Genomic DNA, 15714 nt, shown 5'->3' on the forward strand with positions numbered 1-15714 from the left:
ACACAGAGGATGGTACGTGTATGGAATGAGCTGCCAGAGGAAGTGGTGCCAAAGGCATCTGGATGGGTATATGAATAGGAAGGGTTTGGAGGAATATGGGTCGGGTGCTGGCAGGTGAGACTAGATTGGGTTGGGATATCTGGTCGGCATGGACAGGTTGGACCGAAGGGTCTGTTTCTGTGCTGTACATCTCTATGACTGTATCTGCCATATTTTACTTTGACCGAATTGCTGTCCTGCACCCCATGTTTGGCATTAAAGTGGGGAAACTGTACAGTAGTGTTGTGGAAGGTCAGTCTAGGCTATGATCCAGCTTCTCGTGACCGGGTTTTAGGAAAGGTGTGAGGGATCAGAAGGAGACTGACCAGAATTATCCCAGGGATGAGGGAGTTCAACACCGAGGTTAGAGTGGGGATGCTAGCATAGTTCTCACAGCAAGGAGCGGGTGGTGTAAAAGATTATGACAAGTGTAAATAAAATAGATACAGAAAAGCTGTCTGTAGCAGTTGATAGCAGAGGACTTGAGCTTAGAGAGTTAGGGTTTTGGGCAGGAGAAGCCAAAGGAAGGTATGGCGTAAATTTATTTATATGGAGTAGTGAGCTGGAACTTTTTGTTGAAGAAAGGGGATGAAGTAGAGATGATCAATGATTTCGAAGAATACAGGATGGGCGTCTGAGGGAAATAAACATGTCGGGGCTACAGAGGTAGAGCAGGTGGAATGGGATTGGCTGGATTGTCTGACAGAGAGAATAGGTTCATCACCTCATGCTGTGCAGAAGGATATTATCAGACTGGAGAGGGTTCAGACGAGATTTAGCAGGATGTTGCCATGTATGGAAAGTTTGAGCTATAAGGAAAGGCTGGATAGGCTGGAACTTTTTTCACTGGAGATGGGAGGTTGAGAGGTGACCTTATAAAAGTTTATAAAATAATGAGAGGTATACATAGGGTTAATGGGAGTTGTCGCTTCCCTAGGATGGGGGATTTTAAGAATAGCTGGCACATTTTTAAGGTGAGAGGAGAGAGATTTGAAAAAGACACGAGGGGCAAATTTTTATACACAGAAGGTGGTTTGCATGTGGAATGAACATCTTAAGGAAGTGGTAGATGTGGGTACAATTACAACAGACATCTGGATAAGTACATGAATAGGAAAGGATTTGGAGGGATATGGGCCAGGAGCAGGCAGGTGGGGTCCAGTTTAGTTTGGGATTATGGTCAGCATGGACTGGTTGGGCCGAAGGGTCTGTTTCTGTGCTGTATGACTCTATTGCATCCAAAAGCACTTTGCGGTCAATGAAATGGTGGCAGGAAGTTGGGGGAGATGGGGGGCACAGGGGGGTGTAGCAGCCTGTTTGTCAACTGCAAGTCCTTGCAGGGTAGTGAGGAGTTCAGGCGCTCACTGTTAGCAACGAAAGCTCAGTGGCCAGGAAACGAGGAGGAACAGTCTCTGCTCTCTGCACTCGAGGATTTGCAGATGCATCAATAAGCAAACACTTTCCCTCTCTGCTCCTTACATGGCTCACGTGAAGTAATTTGATCCCTCAGTAAATAAGCTCAGCTCCTGCAGTGAGAATAGGTGTTAAACAGCAAGTTTCAGTCCACCTCCACTAATTGCAGCTAGTGTTACTCACATATCAATATAACGCAGGCGTTTGGGGAGAGGTGATAGCTGATTGATATCCTCAATCTGACACTATTTATGCTAACAAGAGTGTGATTTAATTATTCATCTTCATATGGTGGCTTCAGTGTGCAACACAGTCACTGAATGATACAGGGATTTCAAACTGTTCCCACTGCACGTGACAGTATTTATACAAGGAGTGGGCCAGAAATTAGTGAGTCTCAGGGGGAGTGTGTCAGTATTTACAGGGGGGTCCCCGGGGTGAGTGTGTCAGTGTCTACAGGGGGGTCCCCGGGGTGGGGTTGTGTCAGTATTTCTAGGACATTGACCCTTTCCAAACTGAAACACAGTTCACCGACTGCAGTCATTGCACAGGAATGTCTCTAGGATTTGTTTTCATTTGAGGAAAGCCCTGAACATTGTATGGACAGGCAGAAACAAGGTGATTCATTTCTGTAGCACCTCTCACCATTGTGACTTACAGACAGTGAAATGCTACTTGACCTACTATCACCATTGTGTCTTAGGAAGCCCAGTGGATGATCTGTGCACAGCAAGATCCCACAAACAGCAGTGTGAGAATGATCAGATAAGCTGATTCATGATGTGGGATGTGAGTGAGGTCCTCACTGGGACATTGGGGAACACTCAAGCATCTCCCTGTGTCCGAGCAGCATCCTTGAGATTTTCAGGAATGTTGTGAGGGGGCTGACCGGCTTTCAGACGAATGGCAGACAGTTCAGTAGTGCCCAAGTCCTGCACTGTGCAGGAGGCTACAGGTGGTGTCCTGGATCCACAGTCCTCAGGTTTCATACAGAGAGACCCACCGAGCCATGGAACATCCACCTCCTCTTGCCTGGCTTAGTTTTGACGAGGGCAAATAAAACTCTGAGAATTAAAGATAGATATGGCAGAGCAGAAGGCCATTCAGCCGACTGTGTCTGTGCTAGCGCTTGGAGAAGAGGTACGCAATTAGTCTCACTTCTCCCTGTTAGTCATAAAGCTGAATAGCACAGTCCAAGTGTCCAAGCCAACCAGATATCTTAAATTAATCTAGTCCCATTTGCCAGCATTTGGCCCATATCCCTCTAAACCCTGAGAACAGAGAACATAGAACATTACAGCGGAGTACTGGCCCTTCGGCCCTGGATGTTGCGCTGACCTGTGAAACCAATCTGAAGCCCATCTAACCTACACTACTCCATTCTCATTCATATGTCTATCCAATGACCATTTAAATGCCCTTAAAGTTGGTGAGTCTATTACTGTTGCAGGCAGTGTGTTCCACACCCCTACTCTCTCTGTAGTAAAGGAACTACCTCTGATATCTATCCTATATCTATCACCCCTCAATTTAAAGCTATGTCCCCTTGTGCTAGCCATCCCCATCCGAGGAAAAAGGCTCTCCCTGTCCACCCTATCTAACCCTCTGATTATCTTGTATGTCTCAATTAAGTCACCTCTCAACTGTCTTCTCAACAGCCTCAAGTCCATCAGGCTTTCCTCGTAAGACCTTCCCTCCATACCAGGCAACATCTTAGTAAATCTCCTCTGAATCCTTCCCAATGCTTCCACATCCTTCCTATTATGCAGTGACCAGAACTATACACAATACTCGTCACTACTGATTCTATTACCACGCCCGGTGTCACTACTGACCCTATAACCACACCTGGCATCACTACTGACCCTATAACCACGCCTGGTGTCACTAGTGTGACCGTACTGCTGCAGCATGACCTCATGATTCTGAAACTCAATCTCTCTACTCATTAAAGCTAGCACACTGTATGCCTTCTTAACAATCCTATCAACCTTTCAGGGATCTATGTAACTGGACACTGAGATCTCTCTGCTCATCCACACTACCAAGAATCTTACCATTAACCCTGTACTCTGCATTCCTGTTACTCCCTCCAAAGTGAATCACCTCACACTTTTCTGCATTAAACTCCATTTGCCACCTCTCAGCCCAGCTCTGCAGCTTATCAATGTCCCTCTGTAACCTACAACATCCTTCAGTAATATCCCCAACTCTACCGACCTTAGTGTTATCCGAAAAGTTCCTAACCCATCCTTCAATGCCCTCATCCAGGTCATTTATAAAAATGACAAACAGCCGTGGACCCAAAACTAGCATTATCCCACTAGTAACTGAACTCCAGGATGAACGTTTCCCATCAACCACCGCCCTCTGTCTTCTTTCAGCTAGCCAATTTCTGATCCAACCTGCTAAATCACCCTCAGTCCCATGCCTCTGTATTTTGTGCAATAGCCTACCGTGGGGAACTTATCAAACGCCTTACTGAAATCGATATACACCACATCAACTGTTTTACCCTCATCTACCTGTTTGGTCACCTTCTCAAACAACTCAATAAGGTTTGTGAGGCACGACCTCCCCTTCACAAAACCATGTTGACTATCCCTAATCAACATATTCCTTTCTAGATGATTATAAATCCTATCTCTTATAACCTTTTCCAACACTTTATCCACAACCAAAGTAAAGCTCACTGGTCTATAATTCCCAGCGTTGTCTCTACTCCCCTTCTTGAATAAGGAAACAACATTTGCTATCCTCCAGTCTTCTGGCACTCTTCCTGGAGACAATGACAACATAAAGATCAAAGGCAAAGTCTCGGCAATCTCCTCCCTGGTTTCCCAGTGAGTCCTTGGATAAATTCCATCCGGCCCAGGGGATTTATCTATTTTTATATTTTCCGGAATTGCTAACACCTCCTCCTTTTGAACCTCAATCCCATCTAGTCTAGTAGCCTGTATTCAGTATTCTCCTCAACAACATTGTCTTCCCCTATCTCCTCTGACTCCACACACAACTTCCCATTACTGTCCTTGATTGCCCCTAATCTTACTCTAGTCATTCTTTTATTCCTGACATACTTATAGAAAGCTTTAGGGTTTTCCTTGATCCTATCCACCAATGATTGCTCATGTCTCCTCCTGGCTCTTCTTTGCTCTCCTTAGATCTTTCCTGGCTAACCTCTAACTCTCAAGCACCCTAAGCCTTCACATCTCATCCTAATATAAGCCTCTTCCTTCCTCTTGACAAGAGATTCAACTTCCTTAGTAAACCACCGCTCCCTCGCTCGACAACATCCCCCCTCCTGACAGGTACATACATATCAAGGACACACAGTAGCTGTTCCTTGAATAAGCTCCATATTTCAGTTGTGCCCATCCCCTGCAGTTTCCTTCCCCATCCTAGGCACCTAAATCCTGCCTAATCACATGGTAATTGCCTTTCCCCCAGCTATAACTCTTGCCCTGTTGTGTATACCTATCCCTTTCCATCACTAAAGTAAACATAACCGAATTGTGGTCACTATCACCAAAGTGCTCACCTATCTCCAAATCTAATATCTGGCTAGGTTCATTACCTAGTACCAAATTGACAGTGGCCTCACCCCTTGTTGGCCTGTCTACATACTGTATCAGGAAACCCTCCTGCACACATTGGACAAAAACTGAACCATCTAAAGTCCCCCATAACAACTACTTTGTTGCCATCGCTCCTATTCAGAATCATCTTTGCTATCCTATCCTATACATTTCTGGAACTATGTGGAAACCTATAGAAAACTCCCAACAGGGTGACCTCTTCTTTCCTGTTTCTAATCTCAGCCCATACTACATCAGTAGACAAGACCTCAAATGTCCTTTCTGCAACCATAATACTGTCCTTGACTAATATTGCTTCACCTCCCCCTCTTTTACCATCTTCTCTGCTCTTACTGAAACATCTAAATCCCAGAACCTGCAACAACCATTCCGGTCCCTGCTCTATCGATGTCTCCGAAATGGCCACAACACTGAAATCCCAGGTACCATCCCATGCTGCAAGTTCCCCCACCTTATTCCGGATGCTCCCGACAAATCCTATTCATATCCCCATCCAGATGTCTTTGAAATGTTGTAATTATACCAAACTCCACCACTTTCTCCGGCAGCTCATTTCATACATGCATTACCCTCTGCGTGAAAAAGTTGTTCTTTAGGTCCCTTTTAAATCTTTCCCTTCTCACTGTAAACCTATGTCCTCTAGCTTTGGACTCCCCCACCCCAGGGAAAAGACTTTGGCTATTTACCCTATCCATTCCCCTCATGATTTTATAAACCTCTTTAAGGTCACCTAGTGAAAACTGCCCCAGGCTATTCAGCCTCTTCCTATAGTTCAAACCCTCCAACCCTGACAACATCCCTACTAAAGGAGGCAAGTGCCCAGTGGTATTATAGTTAAACTATTAATCCAGGGACCCAGGTAATGTTCTGGGGACCTAGGTTCAAACCCTATCATGGCATGTGGTGGAATTTGTTTTCAATAAAAATCTAGAATTAAGAGCCTAATGATGACTGTACATTTATGGCCCATTTGGTTAACTAATGTCCTTTCGGGAAGGAAATAGCCATCCTTACCCAATCTGGAATACATGTGACTCCAGAACCACAGCAATGGGGTTGACTCTTGACTACCCTCTGGGCAATTAGGGATGGCTAGTGACCCTCTCATTCTGTGAATGAATTGAAAAAAAAACAATTCTGAAAGTTTCACCTTTCCTATAGCAGGGAGACCAGAACCAAAAATGGCCTCACCAATGTCTTCTTCGTGTTTAACCTTGAATTTTAACCTCTCCCTCCCTCTCAGCGTTTTGAATATCAATGATCTGTATCGTATTTATGTTCCTGTTGCTCTCCAGGTTTGAGTAATATCATTGGTATCATAGTGTACATATCTGCCAACGCTGGAGACCCAGCCAAAAGCGACTCCAAAAAGAACAGTTATTCCTACGGATGGTCATTTTACTTTGGAGCTCTTTCCTTTATCATCGCTGAGATGGTGGGAGTGTTAGCAGTCCATTTGTTCATTGACAGACACAAACAGATCCGGGCCGGGGCCAGATCCGCAGATTACCTGCAATCCTCGGCAATCACCCGCATCCCCAGTTACCGGTACCGTTACCGGCGGCGCAGTCGGTCGAGTTCCCGGTCCACGGAACCCTCGCACTCCAGGGATGCCTCGCCGGTCGGTCTCAAAGGTTTCAACACGCTGCCCTCCACTGAGATCTCCATGTACACTCTCACCAGAGATCCCCTGAAGACCACTAGCTCCTACAACTCTGAGCGTGACCACAACTTCCTACAGGTTCACAACTGCATTCAGAAAGAGCTGAAGGATTCTTTACATACGAATACAGCCAACCGCAGAACAACTCCTGTATAAAACCCAGGATGCTACAGAAAGAGGGACAGAGAGAGAGAGAGAGAGAACAAAACAGAGGAACAACAACAAAAAAATTAATAATTTACAAAAAAATATTAAAAGTTATTGCATGAAAACCCAATTCCATTGCAAAAAAAATGCAAAAGTTACTTTGTCAAAAAAAGATTTTAAAATCTAAAACGAGGAGGATAAAGAGAGGGGGAGATGTGATGAAGCAGAAAGCCTGAAATTCTGCAAGAGGATGGATTGACGAGAGAGAGAGAGAGTGTGAGAGGGACAAATAGGAAGAGGGATTTTTTTGTTCATTTTCTCAAATGAATTTAAAATGCCATTTATCGTCGACTTTTTTGTTTTTCGTAACTATTGTTTCCCTGACGAGAATGGGAGGTGATGCTTTTCGATAAAAGGTCATGAGCTTGCTGAACAGTTTAAACATATTTTAAAAGAACAAAAAGGACGCATCCATTCTTTACGACAACAACAAAATCTGGAGGATTTGAAAACAAAACACAGGACTGGGACAACATCAAATGTCAGTTTTTTTAATTTTGCTCGGCCATTGAATGAAATGATCATTTATCAAAGGAAATTGGAACATTAACAAAGAAAATATATGTATTCTTTAGAAAAACTAAAGACATTTTATTGGTGTGTGGCAAGCTATGGATTTGAGAAATTTGCATGTGATGATAATGACGCTCCTCTTCCGACCAAAAAAAAACTCAAATCAAGAATTTCAAAACAAGAAATTTTTTTAACGATTTCAATTATTATTTAAGAAAAACAAAATGATAAAAATGGAATGGAATTTTGTGTGGAGCAGGAATGGAGAGGGTTTGGGAGAAACGAGAACTAATCAGCTTTTATTTCCAAAAGTTTCCTAATTTTGGTCCAACTTTAGGATGCCCGTGGGAATTGTTTGAAGGTGCGAGGATGAATTGAAAGAAAGAGGGGAGCGAGGGAGAGAGAGAGACGGGGGAAAGCTGGGCGAGATGGTACATTTACCCTCTCTAAAATCAGGAAACTCTATTGTGCGAGTGTGAAACTGTGGTGTTTAATTCATTTCATGCCAAATTTAAAAAAAAATCAAAAAAATTTCAAAAAAATGAAATAAAATCTACCAAAAAAAAAGCTTTCATATATTTTATTTTCAAAACTAAAAAAAGACATTTTCTATGGTTTGAACAAGGAATTTAAAAAAAAAGAAAATTAAATTCAAACATCCGATACATCCACAATGGAATATTTTAAATATGGTTTAACAAAAAAAAAGGATTCATTGTGGGATCCACTAGAAATATTTAAGAGAATTGACAGATTAATTTTAAGCTGAGATGATCGTTCAATGGAAGAGCTTTTCAACATTTTAATAAAAATACTGTCAGCGAAGTGGAGAATCTCGGCTTGCCAAAATCACAATCCTTCTTTTTCCCAAATAATGATTTCCAGAATCAAAACCTGATTGAGTTGTGGGAAAGAGAATGGGACCTGGTTATCTTGTACAATTCACTTCACTGGAAGAAATCAAAACCCATCGATTTAACTCAATTGTTACAATTATTTTCTTTTTTTGTTTGCAGACTGTTAAAAAAACCTGAGACATTCAAATAAACACTTTTATAAGAAGTTTGCACTTTAATTGTTTATTTTGATGTAAATGTTTCCCGAACTTATTCACAGCAGATGTCCATGTCTGGTTATCTAGGGGACAGGGACAGAAGTGGGAATTGTCAGATGCCAATGCTGAGACGGGTGAATAAGGCAGCATCTGATCATTTCAGACAAAGCTGAATTGTTTGGCAGGTCAGCATGTAAGCTCGTCTTACCCTAGCTGCAAAATCCCCAACTATCAAATGCTCCAACCTTTCTCTTTCATGGCTTCTGATTTCTATTTGTTTTGTTGATGGGTCGGGAAGTTAGGCACTTAGACCAACCCACACCATGATGACAGAATGATTTGCCAGGGTCGTTTCAGCTGAGAGTCAATCACATTGTGTCACTAGCCTGAGTTAGGATCACTCCTGAAAGAACATGTATGAACCAGATGGGTTTTAATGTTTGCTAATAATATTTTATTTCTCTCTTCACTATTATAATCCATCTGTACTTTTGTTATTGCACATTATCCTATCACCATCTCCCCTCCTTCATGCTTTTCTCTTATTGTCCCTCATTTCCACTTCTTTTCTTCTTATTCTCATTTCTGTCTCCTCCTTCAGTGTCTCCCCTCTCATTTCTTTGTGACTTCCTGTAGTAATGACCCTGCAAGCCCTGGTTGTGACTAGGTAGCAGCATTAACATGGGGATATGGTAGGGATTCTGAACATGAATTCAATTCTCACCACTGAGATTTCAAAAACTTAGGGAAAATGGGCTACAATCATTAAAAGTAACCGTTAAGCTGTTGGATTGTCAGAAAAACCCAAATGGTTCATTAGTGTTCTTTAGGAAAGGTAACCTGTTGTTGTCTAAATGTGACTGCAGCAATACAGCAGCTAATGTCAACATTCCACAAACAGTCTCATAATGATGAGCAGATCATCAGCTTTTGTTGATGTCAATTGGTTGGACCGAAGTTCTGTTTCTGTGCTGGATGACTGTATGACTCTAATTGAGAGATAAATATTACCCAAGCGAGTGAGAGAGAACCCCCCTGCTTTCCTTTGAAATGGTATCACACAGGGTCTTTGATATCCACCTGAGAGAGGAAACAAGGGTCTTAATTTTCAGTCTCATCTGAAAGACAATGCAGCACTCCCTCAGCACTGACCCTCCGACAGTGCTGCACTCCCTCAGCACTGACCATCCGACAATACGGCACTCCCTCAGCACTGACCCTCCGACAGTGCGGCACTCCCTCAGCACTGACCCTCCAACAGTGCAGCACTCCCTCAGTGTTGGCCTGGATGTTGTATTCTGGTTTCTGGAGGGAGCTTTGCACTTATAACTCAGATGTGAGAATGGCAGCTTCCCAGCAACTTGACAGAATTACCTCTCGATGCTTTTGACCAAGTCAGAGCACAGACTGTAGAGAGAGACCCCCCACCCGAGCAACCTCCAGGAGTTTATGATGAGTCTTCAGCTCCAGCATTTCTAGGTCAAAAGAATGAAAATGGGTTTTTCTAACCTGAAAACTGGAGGGGACAGATTTGTCCATCCCATGGTGATTGCTCAGAGTCAAGAGGGTGCTGAAGATACCCCTGATGATTCCTTTAATCTTTTTTGGGGATGGGAGAGTGAGCTGGAGGTTGAAGTATGCTCAAAGAGGACAAGAAATGAAAAAATAATTTTTAAAATCCCACAACACCAGGTTATAGTCCAACAGGTTTATTTGGAAGCACCAGCTTTCAGAGCACTGCTCCTTCACACAATCACCTGATGAAGGAGCGTCGCTCCGAAAGCTAGTGCTTCCAATTAAACCTGTTGGACTATAACCTGGTGTTGTTGGATCTTTAACTTTGTCCACCCCAGTCCAACACCGGCATCTCCAAATTGTGAAGAAATAATGTTTAAAATACAGGAAATTCCCAGATTTCCTCTAACTTGTGAAATCTGAATAAGGTTGGCTGTGACACAGTGCACTTTTGCCCTGTTTTAAAGGTAATGTTCAGTTTTGGGCCAACCACGTAGAGAGGAAGAAAGGAACAGGAGGAGGCCACTCAGCCCCTCTAACTTTGTGCCATTCAATTTGATGATCGACGGAGGGTATTTTAACTTCGCCTACTCACCCATATTGATTCCATTGCACTTAATTCCATTGTCTCATAAAAGTCTGACAATCTTGAGTTCATTTTTAAAAAAAAATTAAGATGGTTATTTTTGGGGAGAGAATTCCAATTTCCACTCCCGCTTTGTGTAAGAAAGTGCTTCCTGATATAATTCTGGTTCTCATTTTGAATTCCCTAATTAACCTATTCAGAAATGCTATTGTGTACCTCTGGAGCAGGTAGGACTGGAACCTGGCTCTCCTGGCTCAGAGGTACGGACACTGGCAGTGAGCCACAAGAGCCCTCGAGCTCTGACCTGAGCCTTCCATCAGTGGGAATAATGTTTTTTTTCTCTTTCTGCTTGATCATAGCCTATAATCATCTTAAACACCTTGATGAGATTGCGCCTGAACTTTCTATATGAGGGAATACAGGCCAAGTCCACTTAATCTGTCCTTAATCAGACCCTTTTACCTCTGGTGTCACCCCAGTGAATGTGCATCGCACCCCACCTCCAACGTCAAGTTCTCCCACCAGAGAGAACTGAAAACAGTGAAGATTCCATTGGGACGTGACTTCATTTGGTGACAGTGTATCTACTGCCCATTTGTATTCCTGCAGACTGGAGATAATGATTAATATTCTATTAACCTTTTTCAATGGTTTGTAACATATTCACTGGAGATTAGTGATTAAGAAGAACAGGAAAAGCTGGGGAAGCTCAGCAGGTGTAGCAAAATCTGTACAGAGACAGAAAGAGAACATTTCAGAGCTGACAAAGGATGGAAATGGAAGAGTTTTAAACTAGGGACAGGAACATGATGACCAAAGAATCAGCTCTGTGATAGGGTGGAGACAGGAGACAACAAAAAGTTTCACGATTCAACGGACAAAGAGAGGAGTAATGAAGAGAATGAGGAAACAACAGCTATATCCAAATGAAATGTGAATTCATTCATTAAAAAAGAATCTGAACATAATGTGAAGGGAGAAGGAAAGAAATTGTATGAAGACCTATCCAGAGGAACCAGAGGAGGCAGTGGCTCTGATCTAAAGTGCTGAACTCAATGTTGTGTCAGAAGGCAGTGCAGAGCTGAATCAAAAGATGAGAGACTGTTTCTCACCATTGACGTTTGCAGGGGCACTGCAGCAGGCAAAGGACAGACATGTCAAAGAGTGGCAGGAAAGGATTTGTATCATCGATACTCACAGGTGGGGTGCCAGAGGTTGGGTAATATGGTGCCACTATTTAAGAAGGGTGGTGAGGACAAGCCAGGGAACTACAGACCGGTGAGCCTGACCTCAGTGGTGGGCAAGTTGTTGGAGGGAATCCTGAGGGACAGGATGTCCATGTATTTGGAAAGGCAAGGACTGATTAGGGTTAGGCTTTGTGCGTGGGAAATCATGTGTCATGAACTTGATTGAGTTTTTTGAAGATGCAATAAAGAGGATTGATGAGGGCAGAGCAGTAGATGTGATCTATATGGACTTCAGTAAGGCATTCGACAAGGTTCCCCATGGGAGACTGGTTAGAAAGGTTAGATCACATGGAATACAGGGAGAAGTAGCCTTCAAAGTTTGTGAAGAAGGGCTCATGCCCGAAACGTCGATTCTCCTGCTCCTTGGATGCTGCCTGATCTGCTGCGCTTTTCCAGCAACACATTTTCAGCTTCAAAGTTTGGGAGAAGATTTGTAGCTCGGGTGCTCGTTGTTGTGGTTCTGTTCGCCGAGCTGGGAATTTGTGTTGCAGACGTTTCGTCTCCTGTCTAGGTGACATCCTCAGTGCTTGGGAGCCTCCTGTGAAGCGCTTCTGTGATCTTTCCTCTGGCATTTTGGATACAGAACTGTCTCAAAGGTAGAAGACATGAGGGTGGTGATGGAGGGTTGCTTTTCAGACTGGAGGCCTGTGACCAGTGGAGTGCCACAAAGATCGATGCTGGGTCCTCTACTTTTTGTCATTTACATAAATGATTTGGACGTGAACACACAAGGTATAACTAGTAAGTTTGCAGATGACACCAAAATTGGAGGTGTAGTGGACAGCCAAGAAGGTTACCTCAGAGTATAATGGGATCTTGACCACATGGGCCAATGGGCTATTTTATGGATTTGTTTTTGTCCGGTTTCATTCTTTCTCCCCTCACGTTACATTCGAATGGATTTTTCTACAGAGGAACTCTCCCCTCATTTGGGCACAACTGCTGTTTCCTCCTTCTCTGCATTCCCACTGTCTCTGGCTGCTGCATCCCCTGACCTCCACCCTATCACAGGTCCTCTCTGTTTTCCTTCCTGCCCCCCTCTGCCTTTCCACTCATTCAAACTCTCTCTTAAGGAAAGCTCATCGACTCAACATGCTAACTGTTTCTCTCTCCACCGATGCTGATAGACCTGCTGAGCTTCAGAGTACCGGCACCTGCACAATGTTAGTTTTGGTTTACCAGTGACCTGTAAGTGAAGCTGTAACACCCTTTCTCCACAGGTCACAGCCTTTTTGAAGAAATAAAGTTAAAATCAATTTGGACCTGACTCTGTGATGCTGAAATGACTCTTGTCTCAATCCCCATCCACTGTGTCTTCTCCTACTCACTTGAACACATTGGCCACCTCACCTCCAACCTTTCAGCAGTGCACCCCTCCTCAAACGTCCTGTCCCCTCCCCCATCCTTCCTCCTCTCCCCTCAATGCTTACCTGCCCATAACACTCCCTTCCTTCTCACCCTACCACCCTCCCCCTTCACCTTTACTTTGTACCTTTTTCCCCCTCAGTCTGCAACTTGACAGATGCAATAAATTTATGGCAATTAATTAAAAACTATATAAATGTCTTTTATTAAAAGTCTTGTAGATAAAAATAAACCACAAGGTGGACATTATCTAGGTTTCTAGCACAGCCAAGCTCCCTGAAGGGTTAGGCATCCATATTAACTGCAGATTCTACTATGTTAATCCTTAACTGTGCCGTGACCTGGGGGTAGATAACCAAGCAAAGCAGACCTCCCCCTCACAGGCTGTGGGTGGGGGCATCAAACGAACAAACAGCAAACATTTCCGAAGGTGTAAATCAACCTGAACCACAGCCCACAGGAAAGTAAGGCAGCCGTCCATTCTGAGCAGTCACCCTTCATGCCCAAGTTATCACGCCAGTGTATGTGGGATCTTGCTGTACGCTGGCCAGCTGTCACAGTAGTGACAATGCTTCAGCATGGCTGTAAATCACCTCACGCGGTCATGAGATGGTGGAAGGTGCCATCGAACTATAAATCACTCAGTTCTGGAACTGCACAGCTCCAGCGGAGAATGAGACCAGGAGGACTCCATTTGGGCCTGGGAGCCTGGGCTGTCATTCAATTAAATTTTGGCCAATCTCTGCCTTAACTCCATTTAATTTCGTAATGGGTACACCCTTTGTGAACTAAAAAATATCTAACAATCTCAATTTTGAAATTTCTAAACCACCAGCTTCAGTTTTGGAGGCAGTTGTTGAAGGCAGCATGTTTGGAGGGGGAATGTTCCAGATTTCCACACCCCCCATCCCCCCAACTCACTTTATGAGAAGCAATACTTCCTGACTCCCACCTGCATCAGGAAGTCACTTCTCTCCATCGGCCCAATCAAATCCTTTGGTCTTTTTAAACACCATGATTAGCTCACCCCTTAATCTTCTAAACTCGAGGAAGCAGGGACTGGATTTGTCCCTTAAGAAGATGGGTAAATGGGAATAGGCTGGTACTTTGCTCTACCCTAGGCCCCTGTCAGAAAGATGGAGGTGGCATACCAGGGATTAATGTGCCAGGAGGGGATGGGTCTGAAGTTAGTGCCATCTCATTAACACCAGCTATTGGGGCGAGCACATACACATACCTCAAAATGTCAGCAAGAAGCCCAGTACCAGAGAGGCAAAGGGGATTGTTGGTCTTTATTGGAAGGGTGAGTTGTGGTAATGTCCCTACCTCAGAGCTAGGAGACCTGGGTTTAAGTCCCACCTGCTCCAGAGCTGTGTCTTAATTTCTCTGAACAGGTTGATTAGGAAAATATCTAGAAGTGAGTAAGCCTCGCTGCAGTTGCACACAGCAGGTGGGACCACGCCTGGAGGAGTGTGCAGAGGTTTGGTTTTTGTTCAGGGTCAACGTGGAGAAGGCTGCTTCCTGTGGGTCTCACTTTTTTTGAAGAGTGAGAGGCGAGCTTATTGAAACAAGATTCTGAGGAAAAGTTAGATTGTTAAAACAGGTTTACCTTTGTATGGGAGTCTGGAAACAGGGGGGGTGGGGGGGCACAGCTCCAGAATAAAAGGGTCACCCACTTAAGATAGGGGAGAGGTGGAATTTGTTCTCTGTGACTGCAGTGAGTCTTTGGCCGTCATTGACCCCAGCAAACAGTGGTGGCTGGGTCACTGAGGATGCTTAGGATGGAGGAGAAAGTGAGGTCTGCAGATGCTGGAGATCAAAGTTGAAACTTTATTGCTGGAACAGCACAGCAGGTCAGGCAGCATCCAGGGAACAGGAGATTCGACGTTTCGGGCACAGGCCCTTCTTCAGGCTTAGGATGGAGCCAGGCAATGTTTCGACTGAGAGGGGGAGATGAGGGTTATGGGTGACAGGCTGTAACAATAATCAGATCAGCCATGGTCATATTAAACACTTGATCAGGCTGGGGGAGGGGGTGTGTGTGGGGGGGGGGGAGAGATGATGGCGGTCAGTGGCCTACTGCTCCTCCCTTTTCTTTCTTTTTCTGTCGGTGGAAGTAGAGAACTTAGATCCCAGAGAGCGAGATTCTGTGTCGGTCTCAGGTTGGATTCTTGAGCAATGAGAAGCAATGTAGCTGACCTGTCTGCCTTGTGATCCTAATCCAGTCACTGACCCTGATCCTGTCCTTTACAAGAAGCAGAACAGTAACATAGCTGTAGAGAACTTGTCCATTTGTTGCATTATCGGTGAGCACTGTCTGGGCACTCTGTTTACAATATACACATTGACTGATCCGAGCTTCATTCACTGATGGATTGGATGAGATGCAGAGATCACCACTAATAACAGAAAATCTGTCTCCAGGATCGTGGGACTGGAGTGTTTCACACTGGAGATAGTACAGCATTCAATGGGTTAATCACTCCTGTTACTGTAGCTCATATGGACATACC

At 44.1% G+C, this 15714-nt stretch overlaps 1 protein-coding gene across 1 annotated transcript in view; it reads left to right on the plus strand.

Annotated features, from left to right (window-relative positions):
* The window catches only part of cacng2a (calcium channel, voltage-dependent, gamma subunit 2a), a 130220-nt gene extending 122210 nt beyond the window's left edge, over positions 1-8010 (plus strand). The window contains exon 4 of the mRNA XM_043679479.1: positions 6347-8010. Within this exon, the coding sequence (XP_043535414.1) occupies positions 6347-6870 (524 nt within the window). The 3' untranslated portion in view covers positions 6871-8010. The remainder of the gene's footprint in view (positions 1-6346) is intronic.
* The last annotated feature ends 7704 nt before the right edge of the window (positions 8011-15714 follow it).

The sequence above is a fragment of the Chiloscyllium plagiosum genome, chromosome 39 (assembly GCF_004010195.1).
Source record: "Chiloscyllium plagiosum isolate BGI_BamShark_2017 chromosome 39, ASM401019v2, whole genome shotgun sequence".
Lineage (NCBI taxonomy): Eukaryota > Metazoa > Chordata > Chondrichthyes > Orectolobiformes > Hemiscylliidae > Chiloscyllium > Chiloscyllium plagiosum.